This window comes from Phyllostomus discolor, chromosome 2 (genome assembly GCF_004126475.2).
Source record: "Phyllostomus discolor isolate MPI-MPIP mPhyDis1 chromosome 2, mPhyDis1.pri.v3, whole genome shotgun sequence".
NCBI classification, from domain to species: Eukaryota; Metazoa; Chordata; class Mammalia; order Chiroptera; family Phyllostomidae; genus Phyllostomus; species Phyllostomus discolor.
In genome coordinates this window covers 108,732,207-108,755,994 of record NC_040904.2, presented here as the reverse complement: position 1 = coordinate 108,755,994, position 23,788 = coordinate 108,732,207, and the positions used below count along the sequence as shown (strand labels likewise).

The following is a 23,788-nucleotide window of genomic DNA, read 5'->3' as shown; positions in this document are numbered from 1 at the left end:
GGTGTCTACCATTCCCACTGACTAGTACAGTGAGGTCGTGATTATTCATGCACATGCATTCCAGTCCACTCTCCTTGGCTGCCAGATTACATCAATGTCATGCAAACTGTTCTTGCTATATTAATAATGGTTGGACTTCTTCTGGACAGACCTTGTATAATAAGGATGTATTTGTTATTAACATATGTCATTGTACATTTTCTTGGTATAAACCATGATGAAATTTCTGTTCAAATGAGATTCTATATACAGAAGTACTTAAGTGTCCTTCCTGCTTCTCTCCCTCCCTTTCTTCTTGTATTCCTTGTGTTTTAATTCCTTTTTTACCTTCATCCAAAAAGGATGGAGGTAGCTTGCAAAAATGTATATGAAAATGTGTTTTTCACAGAGTTACTAGTTAGCAATTTTGAAACTACTTTATGTGTGTCCTAGACTTTAGCAAACAAGTAAGTAGGTTGTGGCTAATGCGAGCTAGCTTTTCAGTGTCAGAAAAACAAAAGGAAAGGGAAGGCTAGAATGAAACCAAAAGTATTAGATTAGAAGTGGAGCCTGCCACAGACTAAACCTGAGATAATATGAGCACCAAAAATAGATGATAGTGTTAGATTACAAATCCATAGCAATGTAAACAGATGAGTAAATAAGGAAGTACGAACAGTTCTTCTATACAGTAGAATTGCAATGAATAAATATAGAAAATAAAGATGGAAATAGAAAATTACCAACTAGTAAATGCCATGGTATATAATTGCAGGCAGTGAATCTCAATGGATGCTGAAATTAATAGGAAAAGTATGACAGGAAACAGGTTATTTACAGAGTCTCAATGTATATCCCTGCAAAATAGTTTATTAAGGACAAAGTGAGAAATAGTAACTTTACAGTGTAAAAACAAAAATAATTGCTCAGGACACTTTAAAAATGTCAACATAATGAAAGACAAAGACAGAAATTTCCCAGATTTGAGGACATTATGGAGGTGAATGCAATATGGTATCCTGGATAGGATCCTGACCTAGGAAGAAGTGTGGTAGTAGGACAGTTGGTGAAATTTGAATAAGGTCTAAAGGTTAAGTAATAATATTATAACAAAATAATTTTCTGATTTAGGTAATTGTACTACTGCTATGAGAAAGATAAGCAATAAAAAATCTGGGTGATGAATATATGAGAACTCTATATATCATTTATGCAATTTTTATAATTCTAAAATTATTTCTAAATAGTTTTTAAATGTATGAGATGCAATACATTAAAATATATATTAATTTATTAGAGTGAAGGAGAAAGTAAATATATTACTTTTCTAGGGGTGCTGTAACAAAGTCCTACAAACTGATTATAAACAATGGAAATTTATTCTGTCCCAGCTCTGGAGGCTTAGGAGCCCAAAATCACAGTGTCAGTAGGACCACTTTATCTCTGAAGACCCTAGGAGAGAATCTGTTCTAAACCTTTTTCCTCTGGTGTTGCCAGCAACTTTTGATGTTTTTTGATTTATAGACATATCAGCCCATTCTCTGCCTTAGTTATCATAGCATTCTCCCTATGTCTGTGTCTATTCTCTCTTCTTATAAAGATATCAGTCATATTATTATATTTAGGGCCCACCCTAATGACTTCATCTTAACCTGATGACATGGACAAACACCCTATTTTCAAATAAGGTGACATTCATAGGTATCAGGGGTTAAGACTTCAAAATATTTTGGTGGAATACAACTTAATCCATAACATTAAGTAAAATTGATAAATTACTGTCTTACAGGTATTGTGCTAAGTATGACACAATACATTATATGATATTTGGTAATGTTAACAAGCCTAATTATACCTTCTTTATGAACAGTACCAGAGAGGTTAAGTAATTTATCTAGTTTGCATAGCTAGTATGTTGCAGAACTACAGTTCAAACATATTTGAACCTGATTTCAAGGAACTTGCTGTTGACTATTTTATTTAGAAAGATGAAATATTGTATAAGTTTTAATTACTGTTATTGGATTTTAAAATATATATATATTTTACCTTATCATGAACACACAGTTGAACTATGCAACATTTGACTCTAAGAACTTCAAATTGCAAATTTGTCCATAAAACTTTTAGCTGTGCCTTAGGTATAAAAAGCACCAAACCAAGGTAGGCCTAAAAGGCATTTGATAGATTAGAGTCAGACCAGTCGTCTGATGTGGCTCATAAATATATATCAAGGAAAAGTTCCTCTACTTCCCCAGATGATTTGCATTGTGCAAGATAATAATTTAAGAACCAGGTGAATCTTGCAGACTAGCTTTTGTGAGAGTAAATTATTTCAGAGCACCATAGTAAGTTTCATAGTAATGATCCAGTGTGGACCTGTACTATGTCCTGACTAACAGAGAGGTCACTGTAATTTCAGTGAGGAATAACAGCACTCGCATTGGACTTATTCTGAGTGCTATCTTCTGGTGTTGTTTGATTCCAAACATTGGTTTTAGTTGTCATTAATTATAATCAACAAGGAGATAAATTTACATATGCATAATTGAAAATTTTCTATTTTTGTTTTTGAATACCAATTTGAATAAAAGTAGACACTTCCTGTCCTATTTTAACCACAGAAACAATAACAACAGCAACAACAAATGTCCCTTTCCTCATTTGGCGTGTGTGATTAATGGAAATCACTTTACCTTGCAGGAGTTTATATGACAGGTAAGGAACTTCGCCAATGTATGCTACCAAAGACGGCAGCTTTGTCTGAAAAACTCAAAGTATTTCAAGAATTTCTCCTGCCCAGGCATCCTCCTGTTTTTCATGAGTGGTTTCTGAGAACATTCCCTGATCCAACATCATGGTAAATTACCAAGATTATAATACATTATTATGGTTGGAATTGAAAAAGTATTTTAAATGTGTTGACTGATATGCATGAGGATATTTGATAGGCATTGAATTTGTTTTAGGTACAGTAGCAGATCAGCATATTGCCGTTCCACTGCAGTTATGTCAATGGTTGGTTATATCCTGGGCCTTGGAGATCGTCATGGTGAAAACATTCTCTTTGATTCTTTGACTGGAGAATGTGTACATGTGGATTTCAACTGTCTCTTCAATAAGGTATGTGATGTGACTTACTTTAGTTAATTGTATGTTTTCTGCTAATCTTCCTTCTTCCACAACTGTTCTTCTAAACATACGCATTAGTAGCAGTTATATTTACAGTTGAGTCACATTTCCCATTGCCCTCAGTATAAGAACTTAGGATGAATAGAACTCAAAAGAGTAATATAATAAAACTAGCACTGAACTTAATTCTGAAAACATAGGTTCAAGTTCTGATTCAGTTAGTTCTTAGTTATATTAACATGGACAGAACAGTTGATTTTACTGAGACTCATTTTTAGAGAAATAAAGTAGTTTGCAGTGATGGTTTCCAAACCTATCAGCATATTGGAATCATCTTAAGAGTTTTCATAATATTGCAGATACCTAGGAAACATCCCAGGGGATTCAGATTCTATAGGTCTAAAGTGGGACCTGGGAATAAATTAAGGTAGTTGGACTTTCCCTAAGACCTCCTCCAATTTTCTAGTGTTGTGATCCCGGAAAGCAGACTGGCAGGTAAAACCACTTTTTTCTTTGTCATCATTCTCAATGGGGTTGCCTCAGTTATCACAAGAAAGGAAGAAAGGTCACAGACCAAACTGAGAACAAATCAAAGATAAACCACTGGCATAGGTTAAATCACTCAAGAGAGGAATTTCAGAAAACTGGAGGGATGAGAAAGTCCTAGGAAAGGCAGGTTAGAAAATGACAAAAAATAAATGAACTGGATGGATTTCATTATATTTCATGTTACATTTCCTGTCTGAGGGATGTGAACATCTCATACTTGGCTATATCTTTTCCTTTGCTGTTTTAAGTGAAAGTCTTAAAGACAAGAAGAAAATGTGATAATATTTGTATGTACTTTGTATTATTCAAGGAAGGAGATTAAGGAAGCTAAATAAGACTAAATATTGAATGCATAAAAATTTCTCTATACTGCTGTTTACCATAGTAATTCAATAAAAGGTGAGTCCATTCATCCTCTAGATCTTATCCACGTCAAGTAAAGGTAGAGTCATATAGATCCTTTATGATACAGTCTTCAAAAATAGTTACAAATATCAATATATATTTTGACAGTATGTGTGCTCTTTGCTAAGTGAGTCTAGACATGAAGTTTTAAATTTTTTGCATAAACATTTAAAAATTCTAACATTATTACTTTTTAATAAAATGCATTGTTTTAAGGGAGAAACCTTTGAAGTTCCAGAAATTGTTCCATTTCGCCTGACTCATAATATGGTTAATGGAATGGGTCCAATGGGAACAGAAGGTCTTTTTCGAAGAGCTTGTGAAGTTACAATGAGGCTGATGCGAGATCAGAGAGAGCCTTTAATGAGGTAATCATTTGTATTTTGTAAATAATTTATAGTAACTTTGAATGCAGTTATTGTTCCTAAGTATGTTTTCTTTATATAGAAGCCACTTTGCATTGGTTAAAATAGATTGTTTAAAATAATAGCTTTATATAATTTACATATCATAAAATTTATTTACTGTTTAATATGTGGTTTTTTAGAAGATTTTTGTTTATTTTTAGACAAAGGGGAAGGGAGGTAGAAAGAGGGAGAGAGAAACATCAATGTGTGGTTGCCTCTCACACACCCCACACTAGGGACCTGGCCCACAAACCCAGGTGTGTGCTCTGAATGGGAATTGAACTGTGACCCTTTGATTTGTAGGCTGGCACTAATCTACTGAGCCACACCAGCCAGGGCCCATAACATCCGTAAATTAATTTTTTTAATATTTACCAGACATGTAATGGTATTACACAATTGTTGACTTTTTCTATTTAAAAAGTGTTTTTTTTTTTAAGATTTTATTTATTCATTTTAGAGAGGGATGGGAGGGAGATAGAGATGAGAGAGAGAGAGAGAGAGAGAGAGAGAGAGAGAGAGAGAGACATCAATGTGCGGTTGCTGGGGGTTATGGCCTGCAACCCAGGAATGTACCCTGGCTGGGAATCGAACCTGGGACACTTTGGTTCCCAGCCCGCGCTCAATCCACTGAGCTACGCCAGCCAGGGCTGTTTTAAAAGTTTTGTGATTGTGTTTTAAAGGGCCCTTATTTTGGACGGATGCATAACATTTTATATATCATAAAATTCACTCTTTTAAAGTGTAAGTACAGTGGTTTGTAGTTCATTCACAGGATTGTGCAATCATGACTGCTATCTAATTATAAAACAACCATCACTGCTATCTATTTATAAAACATTTCATTATCCCCAAAAGAAATTAGCAGTCATTTCCCATCCTTACTCTCTGACCACACCCTAGCAATTACTAATCTACTTTCTGTCTCTGTGGATTTGCCTGTTCTGGACATTTCATATATAAATGGGATCATACAACATGGAGGCTTTTGTATCTGTTTTAAGTTAGTGTGATGTTTTTAAGGTTTATCCATGCTGTAGTATGTATCAATACTTCATTTTTTTTATTGCCAAGTAATATTTCATAGTATGGATACCACATTTTGTTTATCCATTCATGAGTTCATCAACATTTGGATTATCTCCACCTTTTGACTATTGTGAATAGTGTGGCTATGAACTTTTGCATATAAGTTTTATGTGGATATGTGTTTTTAGTTCTTTTGGATATACCTTGGAGTAGAATTACTGGGTCCTATGTAAACTTTTAAGTTTAACATTTTGAGGAACTTTCAAACTATTTTACAAAGCAGCTATAATATTTTACAGTCCTACTAGCAATGTCTTAGAGCTCCAATATCTCCACATCCTTACCAACACTTGATTGTATGTCTTTTTAATTTTATCTGTCCTGTTGGTGTGAAGTGGTATCTCATTGTGGGTTTTTTTTTTTAATATTTACCAGACATGTAATGATATTACACAATTGTTGACTTTTTGTGTTTAAAAAGTTTTGTGATTGTGTTTTAAAGGGCCCTTATTTTGGACGGATGCATCCTCAAATACAGAAAGAAAAACTGGATGCCTGAGATTTGCTTTAAAAACACATGGGAGGGGACAGGATGGGTCCTGGGTAATTGGTGGTCAGAAATGGGTGGGTACATGATCGGAGCAGGAGTTTCACTGTACTACTGTGTGGACTGTTGCCATATGTTTGAAATTCTTCCCAATTTAAGAGTGCAAAAAGGGACCTGGCAGGGTCTAACTTCCCACTTCCTCTTCCATTCCAACCCCAGACTTATACCCAACCTCCCCACAGTAACAGTCTGAGGCTAGGGAAATGCTTCAATAGGGGCAGGCAGCGGGGTTGGGCACAGGTCTGTGTGTTCCGTTGCTTGATTAAGCTGTGCTTGTGCTTGCATTTGATATTCCTTGGCTGGTACTAGTTTCTATGTGCCTTGCCCAGGCATGGCCGGAGTCTTCAAGTGTCGGGGAGTCCCACCCAGACTTGGGGCTGGAACCATCTGACACCAAGTATTGCCACCTACTGATAGGACACAACAGACAAATCAGGGATTTGCCCAAGAAAACCATGTGTAGCTTCCACCTATGCATCATTGTGAGTTTAATTTGCATTTCCTTAATGAGCAGTGATGACGAACATCTTTCCCTATGTCATATTGGTCAGTTGTGTATCTTCTTTGGACAAATGTCTATTCAAATCCCATTTTAAATTGGATTATTTGTCTTTTTATTGTTAAGTTGTAAGAGTTCTTTAGCTAGGTAGATACTAGACCTTACGAGATGATTTTCAAATATTTTCTCTCATATATGGGTTGTCTTTTCCCTTTTTTGATGATGATGTCCTTTGAAGCATAAAAGTTTTATTTTTGATAAATTCCAATTATTTATTTTTAAAAGTAATTTTATTGATTATGCTATTACAGTTTTTCCAATTTTCCCCCTTTATCTCCCCTCCACCTTGTACCCCCCAACCCTCCAGTATTCCCCCTACCTTAGTTCATGTCCATGGGTTGTACATAGAAGTTATTTGAGTTCTCTGTTTCCTATACCATTTTTGACCTCTTCCCATCTATTTAATGCCTACCAATTATGCTTCGTCTTCCCTGTACCTTTCCCCTTTATTCCTCCCATCCTCCTCCCTAATGAAAACCCTCCATGTGATATCCATTTCTCTGATTCTGTTCCTGTTCTGGTTGTTTGCTTAGTTTTTGTTCTTTTTCTTTCTTTATGTTTTAGGTTCACTTGTTGATAGTTGTTTGTATTTTTGAACTTCTTTTTCTTAAATAAGTCTCTTTAACATTTCTTGTAATAATGGCTTGGTGACGATGAATGAACTCCTTTAACTTGACCTTGTCTGGGGAGTACTTGATCTGCCCTTCCATTCTAAACTATAGCTTTGTTGGATAGGGTAATCTTGGATGTAGGTCCTTGCCTTTCATGGCTTCAAATACTTCTTCTTTACAGCCCCTTCTTGTTTACAAGGTTTCTTTTGAGAAATCAGCTGATAACCTTATGGGAACTCCTTTGTAGTTAAATGTCTCCTTTCCTCTTGCTTCTTTTAAGATTCTCTCTTTGTCTTTAATCTTGGGTTACTTAATGATGATGTGCCTTGGTGTGTTCCTCTTTGGGTCCAACTTGTTTGGGACTCTCTGGGCTTCCTGGCCTTCCTAAAAGTCTATTTTCTTCACCAGATTGGGGAAGTTTTCCTTCATTATTTGTTCAGATAAGTTTTCAATTTCTTGCTGTTGTTCTTCTGTTTGTAGCATCCCTATAATTCAGATATTGGAACGTTTCAAGTTGTCCCAGAGGTTCCTAAGCCTTTCTTGATTTCTTTTTTTATTTTTTTTTCTGATTCTTGTTTCTTCATTCTCTTCCAGTTGGATGTTTGTTTCTTCCTTTTGTTCCAAATCATTGATATGAGTCCTGGTTTCCTTCCTGTCACTATTGGTTCCCTGAATATTTTGCTTTATTTCATTTTGGGTATCTTTCATTTGTTCTTTCATTTTTTTTACCAAGCTCAGTCAGTTCTGTGAGCATTTTGATTACCAGGGCTTTAAATTCTCCATCAGATAGATTGGCTATCTCTTCCTCACTTAGCTCTCTTTCTGAAGTTTTGCTTTGTTCTTTCATTTTGGCCCAATTTCTTTGTTTGGGGCACCTGTTAATTTGTAAGGGGCCAGGGACTTTGGTAGTCACCCAGGCTGGGCAACCTCCTTGCCATGCTGTGGTGCTGCCTGTGGGGGCGGGGCCAGAGGAGGAACAGTGCAGCTCACCTGCTGGTCTCTAGTCCACTTTCCACAAACTCTCATGTGAGACTGGGAGTTTCTCCCACTGCAGCAACTGCCATAGTCCGCAGCTGGGTCTGAGTCTCAGTTTCCCCTTAAGTCAGCCCCGCTCGCGCAGCCTGCCACCTTGCTGCAGCCAGTCCTATCCTCTCTCCACCGCCTCGCTGTGGGTTCTCTCCATCCACTGCCTTTTAGGTCTGGTTGTTCCGTTGTACTGTTTCTTTTATTCCATGGTTGTGGGAGCTCCATGCAGTTTAATTTTCTGGCACTTCCGGTTGTTTATTGATTTTAGATTGGTTATCCTCCTTTTAGTTGTGCAAGGAAGGGAAGGATTTCTACCTACACCTCCATCTTGGCCAGAACTTCCCAATTTTTTTTGTTATTATTTGTGCTTTTGCTGTCATGTCTAAGAAACTATTGTATAATCCGAAGTCATCAAGAGTTACACCTATGTTTTCTTCTAAGTGTTTTATAGTTTTAGCTCTCATATTTAAATCCTTGGTCATTTTCAGTTATTTTTTCTATCTAGTGTGAGGTGTAGGGGTCCATATTTATTCTTTTGAATATGCCCATCCTATTGTCCCAGCAGCATTTTTTAAAAGGATTATTTTTCTCCATCTAATGTTACTGGAGAACGTAAATGTTCCATTAACCTATATTTTGTATATGTATTATATACTGTATTCTTATAATGTAAAGCAGAGAAAAAATGTTACTAAGAAAATAAGAGACAATTTATAGTACTGTACATACTTATTTAAAAATCCTTATATAAGTGAACCCACATTCAAACCCATATTGTTTCAAGGGTCAACTGTAGTTTTTAAAAAGGACTTAAAAGGCTCCTTTATTCACCTTCTTATTTAAAAGCTGTCTATCAAACATTATCATAGAATGCATTGGTTAGTTAGACATAATAAGCAAAATCAAATTCTCTGAAAGAGGAGGTATAGCATCTTGTGAAACACTTAACTAGGAGCACCTATCCTAGTCTAAAAGAAGTCAGGAAATAATTTCTGGAACAAGTAGTTGAGGCCTTCAGGATACACAGAACTGGTCATGTAAAAGGGAAAAGAGTGTTCTAAGTCATAGAAATATCAATGCTATTGAAGGCATGGCCTGCCTGAGAAATGCAATACTGTATCGTAGAGGATAGACTTCAAGTACTTTATTTCTAGGAGGAGAGGCAGAGCTAGATTATGAAAGGTCCACATAAGGCCAGTTTACACATTTAAACTTTGTCCTGAGAACAACCAGAGGTCACTGGAGAGTTTTAAGAAGAAAATAAAAAAAGAAGAGGAAATGAGATCATCATATTTGCACTGTAGAAAAATTAATTCCATTTTGGGTGAGAGGCCAGAAAACTAGTGAAGAGTACTGTTGCAGAAACTGAGGCAAACAGTGATGGTGCACTAAATGAAGTAGTGACAGCCAAGATGGAGATAAGTGGGGATATTATAAAGAGATTTAGAAAGTAGAATTAAGTGTTTAGAAGAAGAGGAGGCAAGGATGACTCCTAATTTTTTGTTCAGGGCCAGTGAATGGATGATGTTCCTTACTGATCAAAAGGGAAATAGTTGGGGAAAAATCATGAGTTTTGTTATGAAAATAATGAATTTAAGTTGTCTATAAGGTATCTAAGTGGGTTTTTACATGGATCTGACATGTAGAGCACAGTAGAAAAATAATGTGCTGGGGTCTGTCCATATGGTAGCTATTGGTTATTTTCTGGTCATTGTGGAGATGTGGCAGAGGACGAAATTTACTCATTCAATAAATAGTCATTAACTAGTTTACACTGTGCATTCAGAGATGGCACACAGAACATTGTACTCTACTCCCAAGAATCTCTGACCTCCCCCATCTTGTCTCTTCCCTGCCACCTCTTTCCTCTCCCTTCTGTCATCCCCAAATAATAATTTCATATATTTTACTGAAACAGTAATAATGTGTTGTTAAGAGTATTACCATTAGCTTCTCATCCTTCACTTATTCTTTACCTGTGTCAACTTTACCAAGATTTCTTTTTACAAAGTTAACATTGTATTGTTACTGTAATATTTTCTTTCCTTTTAAGTGTCTTAAAGACTTTTCTTCATGATCCTCTTGTGGAATGGAGTAAACCGGTGAAAGGACATTCCAAAGTACTACTGAATGAAACTGGGGAAGTTGTCAATGAAAAGGTTAGTAGAAGGTGTAGACTGATGTGAACTGATACTGTATATCTCTACCAATGAGAACTGATTCTAAATACTATCAGTGACTGACTATTGAATACTCTGAAATTTAGTTTTCTAGTACATCAATGCCCAACTTTTCTTTATTGTCATTACTCATGTTAACATTATTATCATTTATGTACTAAGAGAATTGAGGACACACTTGTTTAAACCATAGACAGCTACATTTATGAGTGGGAAAAACTTGAACACAAATTGTGTAACTTACAGAGCAGCAGGTCTCAGCTTTAACATTTTAATTGCTCTAATTTTACAATCATCATAAGAAATATGTAAGTATCTAATACATGAACTCAGTTAACACTCTGTAGAGGTAAATTTATGGCTGGTTAATTATATCACTATACAGTGATCCTTCACCTATCATGGGTGTTACATTCCAGAGACCCCCGAGATAGGTGAAAATCCTCGAAATAGCGGTGTTATATTTATTTTATTATTTATATATATTTTAAGGCTTTATAAACCCTTCCCACACTCCTATAAACCTTTCCCACTCTTATTAACCTTTCCCACTCTCTTATTAAACTTTCCCACACTCTTATAAACACTTCATATGCTTTTAAACACTTTCTACACTCTTAAACCTACGTAATTTTAACAACACATAAAATTCTATATGGGTATTCACCAGTGAAGTATGCAGTCCTGGGTTTAACCCTTGATACAGTGAAGTCGCAATAAGTGAACCATGATATAGTGAGGGATGACTCTATTTTTATTGCAAAATATTACTTATTTAAGCACTTAAAATTGAAAGGTTTACAAAGGTTAAATTAAGACATGGTAAATTGACTTACACCACTGACATGTAGTCCGTTACAGCACAACGGGTGGTGAGTCTACAACAGGTGTCACTGGTAGGCAAACAGGAAACAAAGTTGAAAAGACCACTTTGAAACAAAACTAAGGGACTAACAGCTGGGGATTGTTAAGTAGCAGCAAACATATTCATTCAGATCCTGAGTATGTCAGTACACATTAAAAATGATTTCTTCTATCAACACTGTGAAAAAAAAAGAATTCACTCCCTACTAATATTCCCTATTACACGAAGTCCAGAAAAATGCCTAAATAGTTGATGTTGGATCAACATTGCAGGCCTTCAAATCAATCTCATTATACTTGTTTCATTTCTTTTGTATTTGCTGTTACAAATGGGGTCAGTAAAATGGCATTCACATTTGTTAAATAACAGAAAGATAGTAATTCCAAATTATCAACATGCACATGGCATTAGGTCCTTATGTCTTATGATTTTCAATTTTTTTCTTATAGGCCAAGACCCATGTTCTTGATATCGAGCAGCGACTGCAAGGTGTAATCAAGACCCGTAACAGAGTGACAGGGCTGCCCTTATCTATTGAAGGACATGTACATTACCTTATACAAGAAGCTACTGATGAAAACTTACTATGCCAAATGTACCTTGGTTGGACCCCATATATGTGAAATTACTTCAAAGAATATGTTAATCTAAAATTAACATTTCATAATTTATATTTTTATATGTTCAATTCCAAAGTACAGTACAATATAAGTTGCTTTATGTTCTCAGAAAATGTATTATTTCTCCGATTGTTAATATTTGTGATGAAATATCACAGTGCTGAAATATAACAGTGCTTTCCTCACTATCTACTGTGTATTATAACCACTAGAAAAATAGAACATGAAATGTTCTTATGCTCTAAAAATACATATAGCTCTAGCTGGTGTGGCTCAGTGGATTGAGCGCCAGCCTGTGAACCAATGGGTCACCAGTCTGATTCCCAGTCAGGGCACATTCTTGGGTTGTGGGCCATGTCATGTCCCCAGTAGGGGGCGCTCTAGTGGCAACCACACATTGATGTTTCTCTCCCTCTCTTTCCCCTCTATTTAAAAATAAATAAAATGTTAAAAGAAATAAAAATATGTATTTGCAAGTTGTAAGCCAGACTTACTTCATTTTACAGCTTTTAGTTTTTAAGTACTTGTTAGCATAAGGATTCATTTGAACAACAAAAAATTACATTGAATAAATTCTGTGGACAAAACACTGCTGGATTTGTGTATAGAGCTTATTTCCCCTGCCTTCTAAGAACTGACAATCCAGAGGTATAGACATAAATAGTATATCATTATGTTCACTTAATAAAACTGCTTTTTTATATGGTTGCATTGTGTGATCTGGAAAAAAACATAAGACAAAAAGCATGCATATGAAAAAAACAAACATTCCGTAATTTTAAAAATGCTGCCATACTGAAAGTGTACCAGAGTGTTTAATTTTGGAAGACAGTAATACTTAAAGTTTCGTGAGATTTTAAAATCTAAAAAATGTTTCACGTGGTTAATTTTTTTCGTTGTTTTTTTGCAGAGGATTTAAAATAGTCCACAATAATTACAAAGCAATGAGGTTATTACATTCAAATAAATGGAAAACTTTTATGACAGATGACTTAAGTTTACTTGGGACAGTTCTTTTTTTGCACGGTTGAAAGTGTGATGGGGAAAACAGGATTAGCCAAGAGGTACGAACGTGAAAACCAAACATATAATTTACAATTGAAGGCCTAATACTATATTAAAAAGTTGAGGAGGAGGCTGGGTTGGGGTGGAGGGAGTTAGGAAATTTTTTTCAATAAATAACATGTTAAAGAGAGTTCTTTAAACGAAACTTTGTTGTACGTATGTATCCCTCAAAGAGAAAAAAAAAACCCTCACTCTCAACCAGGAAAAACTAAACCAATAAATCTGTTGAAAAAAATACTTAGATAAGCACCCTGGGAGAATACAGCAAACAAGAGAAAATTCAGTGTTCAGTAGTAGTCTTTAAGAAGCCTGGTGGTTTTCAGAACGAAGTGTCGGCTATTACGAGGAGGAGGCGAGTATAAAAGGGGATAAATGGTAATGAGAAATATACAAAAACATGCTTTGAAAAAAGAACTAAGCATCACATTCGTCACAGCTGCCTGAGCGCTCGCAAAGAGCGCGTTGGGGGAGGGGGGGCATTTGGAGCCCCGTCCCAGACGCGGCCTCGGGCCAGCCACTCTAGATCAGGCGGGCACTCTCTATGGTCGGGCAGGCGGTGTGTTGTCATCAGCAGAGCGACGGCCGGCGGTGGCGTGGGCGGCGTAGGGCCCGGCGGGGCGTTTGGTTTCGGTTTGGTGGAGTTAGTGTTGACAGTGGAGATGGGAGTCCCCAAGTTTTACCGATGGATTTCGGAGCGGTACCCTTGCCTCAGCGAAGTGGTGAAAGAGCATCAGGTGGGTGAGCGAGGGCTTGCGGTTAGAAGACCGACGACCTGGGCTTCGTGGCCCTCTCCGCCCAGAAACGGGGTTTTCCGGTCTCCGCCTCCTCGTCATCGACGGATAAGAGTCTAAGGAGGGGACCGAAGGTTTGAGAACACCCAACGATCTGGGTGGGGGCGAGGACAGGTGGCGCTTCTGCGACCGAGCTCCGTTGACCGTGGCGGTTGTGACGGCTCCCAGCCGACAGAGCCTGCTGCGATCCCGATACTCAGTCCTGGGGAGGCCAGCTCTAGTGAGCGCGCAGTCCTCCTGGAGCTGCAGGGTGCGCATTCCCCTCTAGAGGTCGCAAGCCGGGGAGCAAGTCCTCCTAAGACCTGCCAGCCCCGCCCGCAGCGCAGAAGGCGGACTCGCCGCTAGCACCGCCTGCGCAGCCGTAGGTGTTTACTTCCGGGGGAACCTTTCGCACCTGCCGGGACTCCTGGGCTTCCGGGCGTAGCTGCTGGTTCCCGTTTGTTGTACCTTCTGTTGCCCTTTTTCTGTTCTGACGACAGTACCATTCTCCCATTCCAAAAGAACAAGAGTACACTTGGATTAGGGCGCGTTGTTTAGATGCTTCATTGTGAGATTGAAATAGATTGGTTGAGATTGTTAGAGCACTAATTAATACATTGGAACTGTGGAAAGATAATAGAAAGCAGTTATCTAACTGCTAGACTTTGGGTGATAGGTTAGTGTTTGTCACATTTAATATTTGTAGACCTTTTGTCCATTTTGTATTTTACAGAAAATAGTTTTGAAATGTGTATAGCTAATTGAATGATTTGTGATGGATAGCATTGTATTTACAGTGGAGGGGTACCAATATAGGGAACAACATCGTGCTCTCTACATATAGTTTAATCTTTTTTAAAAATACCATAAGCATGAAGGTAGGGTTAAACTTCCTGAAAGAATTTTTCTGTTGTTGGATTACAATCATTTCATATATAAGGAAAAGCTTTCAAAATTTCCAAAACCGTAGTTTATCTTTCATTTACTTGAAACATGGGTTGAGTTACATTTAGGAAAATATTTATTTCCAGAGAAGAGGGTAATGAAAGGTTACTAGTGCATTGCAGAAATGGAGAGTACTCCATTGTAAACTTTGGCTTTTCGTGGTCTTTCAGAAAACTTGTTTGTACCTGCCACACATCATGCACTTTGTCTCTCAAGTGAAAAAAAAAAGCGATTGTTATTCAGACTCACTTGATAATACGTAATTTGTTTAGTAATATTTTTTACTTTGTAGTCTTTGGTGTAGAATTTGGTTTGGTGAAAATATCTGATTGTCTCCATCCTAAGGATTTTGTTACTAAAGGACAAAAGTAATATCTTTAAGGTAGCTTTATGATTTGAACACTAAAGATGGGTTTAAACTTGGTCTATCAAAGTGATGTCTTTCGGTACTGTTTGATACTGGTACTTAACAACAGCAAAAGCAGATGTTATGATGGGGTTATCACGCTACTCTCAAGCAGCGCTTGAAAGATGTTAATGCTTGAGTGAGTCACAATGGTCCAATAGCTAGTCCTGTGGGGAGGGGGCTGGGGAGGGGGCTGGGTTTGGTGGAGGGGTGTGTTCTGGAAATTTGTTGGTGGTTAATAGTAACATGGTTTTTGGTTTCTGAATACTTACATAAAAGCAGAAAGAGTAATTAGCAACATTTAAAATACATAGAACAATTACAACAAAACCACATAACAGAGTATCCCTACAAACCCCAAAATACGAAGTGGGGACAATCTACCAAGAGCCTTTAGACCCAATTAGTATTGGCATCTTTGCCAGGAAGAAAGAAGCAATGGTGCAACATCTGGTGTACCTGAGAATGGAACTCCAGAATATTTACTGAAAGACTGTGAGGGCCAATGAGATAGCAGTAGCTGTAACTGAGGAGCTTTAATGGTCAGGAGCAGTCTACCTCCTAGAACTTTCAAAACTGATTTGCCAAGGCACCATTCTAAGGCAGAGCTTAGCCTAAGGAGAAACTGCTGGGAGTGGAATAAAATTTTATTAGAAAAGGGACAGTGGAGATAAAAGAAAAAGGTCCACATAAAAGTGAGGTAGGGTTACAGAGTCAAGAAATCTTAGGAAACAAACCACCAAGCAACACCCCACCCCCCAATTTTTATCCTATCCCAAAACAGCAGAAGAGGGAGCTCTGTGAAGTTAAAGCTTTCCTGAACTCCTTCCCTCTAAAAGTTCAGGAAAATTAAATTTACATAAAAATGAGCAACAGAAAAATATCAAAGTTAAATAGCATACAAAGTTATCATGGGGGGAAAAAGGGAACTAAAGAACATTCCCTACAATTAACGCTTGTAATAAAAACATGTACACAAAACAGACCAAAACATACTATTACAAAAGGAGCAAAAAGGAACTAAGAAAATGCATAAGACATGAAAGAACAAACTAAATCAAGTGTGAAAATTCACAATAAGGGGACAGAACCTAGGGAAAATTAGACATAAATAATTATTTCAATAATGAAGTTTAAAATAACAGCAAGGCAAGAGCAAATGAGGCCATGAGAAAACAGAAGGTGTAAAGAAGAAATTTTAAACGATAAAGTTTCAAGAGACAGTCATAAGAAAGACAAATAATAGGGGTTTCTGAAAAAGGAAATCAAAGCAACATAACAATACTTATTTATAAAGAAATATAATTTGTATATAAATATACAAACAAGTTATATTTATAAATATATATTTTATATAAATATATTCTTTCAACATGCTTTTTTATTCTTAAAAATATATTTATAAATAAACATAATTAAAGAAAACTTTCCTGAAATTAAAAAAAATTTTTTTGGAGCTGCATGTTGAAAGAATATAACATATGCCTAAGAAATTTGATTCAGATGATCAATGCCAAGACATGATGAAGTTACTGGACTTTAAAGAAAAAGAAGAAAACTAGAAAACTTCAGTTAGAAGAAAAGAACACACAACTTGTAAAGAAAAGAAAATTAGGTTTCCATCACAGTTATGTGCTAGAAGAAACTGGAGTAACATGAAACTGAACTGACTTTTGAGTATAATCTGTAAGCTGATAAACTGTTCTCAGTGTGCAAGAATTCAGGGAATATTGTTTCTTTGAGCACTTCCTCGAGGAGTCTACTAGAGAATGAGCTTCAGACAAAATGGCTAGGGAAGACATCAATACGAGGACCAGTGGTGGACATTAAATATAGTTACCTGAAGAATGAAAAGGCAACAAAAGTTGGCTTGAATTTTAATCGAAAGCATCAATATGAATTTATGATACACACATTGCATGTGTGTAAATTTCCTACCTCTATCCCTCTGTCCATGGAACAGTCCTAGAAACAATGATCAATCTAGTAGCAGAATATACCCTTAGTGCCCAGGTTATGGTCTTGAAATACCTTACTTATTAAAAGAAATTGGAATTTCTTGGAGAAATGACAGATTCTAGGCCAGATGGGAAGTTTTCTAGATGGTCCTGGAAACTTGTCATACCATATAGCAAAGATGCTACCAGAAACTACTAGAGACATGTCAAAGGATTTGAAGAGACAACTGGAAGAGGCTTGCGTTGTCCCCAAGAGGTACAATTTGAGCCTCAATAATAATAATCCAGTGTATTAAAACCCATCAAATATGCTTAAATCCTTGAGTTCAGATACTTTAAGGGTCCCCTTCCAAAGGTGATAGGGACTGTTCCTAATCTTGAAAACTGATTAAAGTTAAGAAAGCATTTTGTTCTACCTTTCCTGTATCACTGGGTAACCAAATAGTAAAATGTTCTCTATAAAAATATTCTAGTTGATAGGAAGAAATGATAGGATATTACCATTTGGCAACCTCAAATAAATTAATAAAAATAGGCATTAAGTATCAATGGCTGCCAATATTAGAAAAAAGAATGTGAGGCCACCAAACTAGAGAGCTTACCTCTATTTTTATTTTAGAGAATTCTTTACATTGATAAGGTAAACAAGATCTATATTGGTGTTTGGATGTGTAAACTACACACCTAGAACTCTTTTCAATAAGTCAATTGAGTCTTCCAGTAGTTTGGTAGAAATATATTATGGCAGTATAAAATTAGTTTCTTCATAAATCTGTGTTGAATGTAAAGCTTATATATAATAGGCTTGAAGAATACGAAGAAATGCAGTAATATTTTGTGCTAGTGTTATATTAGCATAGCCATATGTCTTGTGTAGTAAATGGCTTGGAGTGAGGAAGGAGTTAAGTAATAATAACAATGACTGCAACAACAAAGCAAAGCAAACAAAACAGTGGTTACTTTGAGAAAAACACACTTTTCTTAGAGTTGAGGAAAGTAGCCTAGACCAGAATGTGCAGATTACAAAGTACAAAAGGAAAACAAAATCCAAGAGGAAGTTACACATGTACTGTATGAGGTCTGTTTGGACAGAATCTAGCCATTGTTAATATTACAACGAAAGTTTGCATGAGCTCATTGTACCCGGGCAGCCAAGGAGAGTGGACTGGAATGCATGTGCATGAATAATCACGACCTCACTGTACTAGTCAGTGGGAATGGTAGACACCTTTGAGTCAGCAGGTGGGCTGTGTGGCCATCACATTCACAATGACTGAGCAAGTAGAGCAACAAATCTGCATCAAATGTTGCATTAACCTTGAACATTCCTCCATGGAAACTATTCAGATGATTCAGAAGGTCACAGCTCTGGACAACTGGTGATTGGCAGCTTCATCATGACAGTGCACCTGCTCATGCATCACATCTCATGCAGAGTTTTTTGGCAAAACATCAAATGACTCAGGTGACTCAGCCCCCTTAGTGTCCAGATGTGCCCTGTGACTTCTGGCTTTTCTGAAAACTAAAATCACATTTGAAAGGGAAGAGATTCCACACCATTGATGAGATTCAGGGAAATATGACAGGGTAGGTGATGGCTGTGTGAGGTCCCAAGGTGCCTACTTTGAAGGGAGCTGAGACATCATTGTCCTGTCTACAACGTTTCTTGTACCTTATATCTTCTTCAATAAATGTGTCTATTTTTCATAGTACATGGCTGGATACCTTCTGGACAGGCCTTGTATACTTAATCAATGTCCTAATAATGGATGTGGATGCTGAAGGAGAATAAAACCTCTGACCAGTAACATTTATTATTCTAGAAAACTGCAAGATTGCCCTCATACTGCAGTCCAATTTCCACTAAGGTTGTTGGTAATGTAAAACTAGTGTCTTTCCAGTGTCACCTGCTCTCTTCCCACTTATCCCTATGCTATGGTTCCCTAACCTGCTCTTTTCTCAAATACATGGATTTCATGCTTCTATCTTAATTCCCGTAGTTCCTGCTAGAAAGACCTTTTCTTCTGCATCTGGTAGATGACACCTTCTTTCCAGTCTCAAAGAAGCCTTTGACTCCTTCATACTTTATCAGTCCATACTTTACGTGGAAAGATACATGGTATTGTTGCTTTTTCTGTATTCTCTCACTTTATTATACCTAAGGGCAGGGACTGTTTACATAGTTCTTATGTGGTTCATTTCTTTCATAGTGCCTGGCAGATAGTTCAGTTAATGTTTGCTGGCACAGTGAATGAGTAATAGAGATAAAAGTAGAGATTAAGTTCTAATGAGGAACGTATACAGGGTGGGGCAAAAGTAGGTTTAATTGTTGTTCACATGGAAAATAATACAGTAATTAATAAAAAAAATACAAGAATAAAGTGTGTTTTGTGTACTCAGAACTGTAAACCTACTTTTGCCCCACCCTGAATAACTGATGAAAATGTAACCTTTACAAACCAAAGGTCATGTAATTACAATTATAAACTCTTAGAGCATAGGCGGTTCGCTTTGTGATTACAGTTTAATATAATGCTGTTATAATAGGTAAGATTTGTTAATTACGTGCCATGTACTAAACACTTTTAAGTGTTTTACATGTATTCGCTTATTTAGTCATAGCAATCCTAGAATCATCATCTCCCTTTTGTAGCTGAGATAACTTGAGTCACAACGATTACTTTACTCCACAGCTAGTAAAGTAAGTGTTGGAGCTGAATTTGAAACTAAGCAAAATTTCTCCAGAATAGTGTTTCTCAACCTTTCTCCTATTACCATCCCTCCTCCAGGACAATGCTTTTTAGACTTGCTTTTTTCTTACTCTCCTTCTCCCATGGAAGTTTAATACCACGGCTGTACTGTCTGTCTGTTTATGTACCATGGCACTTTATTATGTGCCCCCTCCCCAACAATTTGGACACCTTCAGGAGCCATATAGTTTCTGTTGATAATGTGTACTCTAGAGCCTGTACTTTAAAAAAATTTAGTGGTAAAATATACATAACATGGAATTGGCCTTCTTAACCATTTAAGTTCAGCAGTGTTAAGTGCATTCACAGTGTTGTGCTAGAGCTTGTACATTATTACCAGTCTTCTATGCTTTTGCTAAAAATTGCTTTTTGACTATGAAAACACAATTTTTCAAGTTACACAGAACACAAGCCGGCTTTTGTATTTCAAAGTATTGCTCTTGTGCAGGGAGCCTTTCTGTTTTATCCTTTGTTATGTTCACTACACTACTCTATTTACGGTATTTTCTAGCTTATAGCATAATATATGACACATAATAGGTCTTCAGTAAATATTTATTGAATGAATGAATTTTTAACTACAACATATTATGTAATCTGTAAAACATAAATAGTATATATGTAACATTGTATATTAAAAGCTTATTAAAATATGTAGGGCATATTAGTATGTCTTAAAAGAATATATTAAAAATGAAGCAACAAAACTTTGGGATTGTTGAAGATAAATAGTATTAAAGAACTAGAGAAAACTAATTGTTAACAGCTTTTTTAAACAAACAGATACTGTCTTTAGGTAAAAAGACAGTAAGTAGGATAAAAGGCATTCAGTAGAATACAAAGTTATAATAACAAAAAGAAACTAGTGTTTTGAGAAAATTAGATACTGAGATGTTAATTCAGTACTTAATTACAAATGAAAGCAGTATGAATGCATATACCAAGTGAGTGGTAAAGGCCACATGTACTGTCACATTCTGGAAAGGAAAGCTTTATTTGTTTATTAATTTATTCATTAAGTATTTTTGATTTACTACTTTGTGTCAGGCAGCATGCCAAGAGTTCTAAACCAGACCAAATCAGAGACCTTTCTTTGAGGAACTGGCTGTTCAACAAGAAAGGACAGACATTACATTTAAGTGTTCAGCAAAAATGTGTAGAGCACCTAATATATGCCTGGGGTTCGTGTACTTACTGGGAACACAAAAACAAATACAATATAACATAAAGAAAGTATCATCATCTCTTGGGCGAAGAAGGGAAAGCTTCCAGACAAAGATACTTCAGCTGGATCTTGAAAGCTGAATCAGTCTATAAGATCAGTGAACAGAGGAGCAAGTAGAAAAGGAAAAATTCTGGAAGTAGGAACATCTGTATAGTCACAGAGGTTTGAAACAGCCTAGCATGTTTACAGCTCTATAATTTACTGTAGTTAGCTTGTAGGATATATCTGGAAACAGGGAAGAATTTGGTGGGAAAGATAGCACCCAAATCATACAGGACATTTTATGATATTGAGGGTTTGTAGTAATAGATTTGGTTTAAGTAAGTAGACAACATGATTATTTTAGATTGTGAGAGAGAAAACTGGAGGCAAACAGTCTAGTTGGAAAACTGAGGCAGGGATTTGGGATGGAGAAAAAGATGAGACTGCCTGAAACCATGGGAATGGATAAGAGGGTCAAATGGTAGAAACATTTTGCATATTAAATTAAAAAAAAAGCCTCAGTGACTAATTAGATATGGAGTTGAGGGGGACAGCAAAGTCTAAGATAACATTGAAATTTCTATTATAATTTCTAGTTACTGCAGAACAGTATTCAACTCCATGTTCTTATTTTCTTGACTGCACTGGTCAATGATTACTTAATCATTCTGTATCTTCCTTATGAATCTGAAATTTAAGAGAATTAAACAAATTTTTCAAAAAAATTACAGTTAAATTATAAAGGTAACATGCTCATTATGTAAAAATTCATATAGTACAGAAAGATGTGAGAGCCATTAAATAGTCTGGCAGGGTGTCCCACATGCAGCCCGTGGGCTGCATGTAGCCCAGGATGGCTGTGGATGTGGCCCAGTACAAAACCATAAATTTACTCAAAACATCATGAGATGTTTTTTTGTTTTTGTTAGTGTTTGTGCATTTAATGTGTGGCCCAAGACAACTCTTTTTCTTCTAGTGTGGCCCAGAGATGTCAAAAGATTGAACACCCCTGGTAGAGGAAAGTAAAAAGCAACTGAAACTCTATCATCCAGGATTAAGTACCAGTAACATCTTGTTTCTGTATACTCCTAACTTCTCTCTGCTAATACATATATAGATATTTTCTATAAAGGGAATAATAATATACCTGCTATTGTATAACCTGCTTTTGTCGCTTGACCATGTGTATTATACACATGCCATGCAAAATATAAATTTGTATCATAATTTGTAATTGTGGACTATACCACTATATGGATGTTCCATCATCATTTTCTATGGGGCCTTAAAATTGTTTTTATTTTCTATCTTTACTGAACGGTATTGACAAGAATGTTCTTGTACTTATATCTTTATGCAAATTTATGATTGTTTCCTAGAATAAATTTTCTTTTTTACATTTTAAAAATATAACTTATTTTTTAATTATATTTTATTGATTATGCTATTACTGTTGTCCCAAATATTTCCCCTTTGCCGCCCTCCACACCCAGCACCCGTCATTCCCTCAAGCAATCCCCACACCATTGTCATGTCCATGGGTCATACATATAAGTTCTTTGGCTACTCCATTTCCTATACTGTATTTTATATTCCCAAGGCTATTCCATAACTACCTATTTGTGCTTCTTAATCCCTTCACCTCTTAACCCATTTCCCTAAACCCTTTTCCCATCTGGTAACCATTAAAATGTTCTCTGTATCCATGATTCTGTCTCTGTTCTTGTTTGCTTAGTTTGTTTTTTAGGTTTTATTGTTGTTAGATAGGTATTTATAGCCACTTTATTCTTCAAAGTTGTGATCTTCTTTTACTTAAATAAGTCCATTTAACATTTTACATAATAATGGTTTGGTGATGATGAACTCCTTTAGCATTTTCTTGTCTGGGAAGCTCTTTATCTGCCCTTCAGTTCTACATCATAGCAATCTTGGCTGTAGGTCTCTGCTTTTCATGACATTTTTTCATTAATATTTCTTCAGAAATCAGCTGACAGTCTTATGGTAACTCCTTGTAGGTAACTAACTGCTTTTCTCTTTCTGCTTTTAAAATTCTCTCTTTGTCTTCAGCCTTTGGAATGTTAATTATGATGTGTCTTAGACTCAGCCTCTTTGCATCCATCTTGTTTGGGACTCTGTGCTTCCTGGACTTGCATGTCTATTTCCTTCGCCAAATTAGGGAAGCTTTCTTTCATTATTTTTTCAAACAGATTTCCAATTTTGCTCTTTGTGTCCTTCTGGCACCCCATGAGGTGATTGTTGGACCTCTTGAAGTTGTCCCAGGGATTGCTTCCACTATCCTTGTTTTTTTTTGGTTTCTTATTTCTTCTTGTTCTGCGTGGTTGTTTCTTGCTTCCTCATGTTCCAAATCATTGATTTGATTCTCAGCTGTTTCTCCTCTACTGTTGTTTCCCTGTAAATTACTCTTTATTTCAACTAGTGTATGCTTTGTTTCTGATTGGATCTTTTTTTATGCAGCTGAGGTTCCGTTAAGTTCTTTGAGCATCCCTGTAAACCAGTGTTTTGAACTCTGCATCTGATAGATTGCTTACCGCCATTTTGGTTATCTCTTTTTCTGGAGTTTTGATCTGTTTTTTTCATTTGGGTCATGTTTCTTTGTCTCCTCATTTTAGCAGCCTCCCTGTGTTTGTTTCTGTGTATTAGGTAGAGCTGTTTTGACTCTGTCTTGGTAGTGTGGCCTAATGTTGTATGTGTCCTGTG

At 36.4% G+C, this 23,788-nt stretch overlaps 2 protein-coding genes across 5 annotated transcripts in view; both read left to right on the top strand.

Moving 5' to 3' along the window:
- ATR (ATR serine/threonine kinase) overlaps nucleotides 1-12,273 on the top strand; it is a 130,733-nt gene extending 118,460 nt beyond the window's left edge. The window contains exons 42-46 of one of the 3 annotated variants that reach the window (XM_036018322.1): nucleotides 2,683-2,839; nucleotides 2,949-3,102; nucleotides 4,282-4,433; nucleotides 10,358-10,463; nucleotides 11,799-12,273. In XM_036018322.1, coding sequence (XP_035874215.1) covers nucleotides 2,683-2,839; nucleotides 2,949-3,102; nucleotides 4,282-4,433; nucleotides 10,358-10,463; nucleotides 11,799-11,972 — 743 coding nt within the window. In that variant the 3' untranslated portion in view covers nucleotides 11,973-12,273. Of the gene's footprint in view, nucleotides 1-2,682; nucleotides 2,840-2,948; nucleotides 3,103-4,281; nucleotides 4,434-10,357; nucleotides 10,464-11,798 lie in introns of those variants that run through there. The other 2 variants (XM_028505028.2, XM_036018323.1) reach the window with 2 other exon arrangements.
- A 1,314-nt stretch (nucleotides 12,274-13,587) lies between these two features.
- Nucleotides 13,588-23,788, top strand: part of XRN1 (5'-3' exoribonuclease 1) — a 158,772-nt gene continuing 148,571 nt past the window's right edge. The window contains exon 1 of one of the 2 annotated variants that reach the window (XM_028504430.2): nucleotides 13,588-13,768. In XM_028504430.2, coding sequence (XP_028360231.1) covers nucleotides 13,694-13,768 — 75 coding nt within the window. In that variant the 5' untranslated portion in view covers nucleotides 13,588-13,693. The remainder of the gene's footprint in view (nucleotides 13,769-23,788) is intronic. The other variant, XM_036018321.1, reaches the window with a different exon arrangement.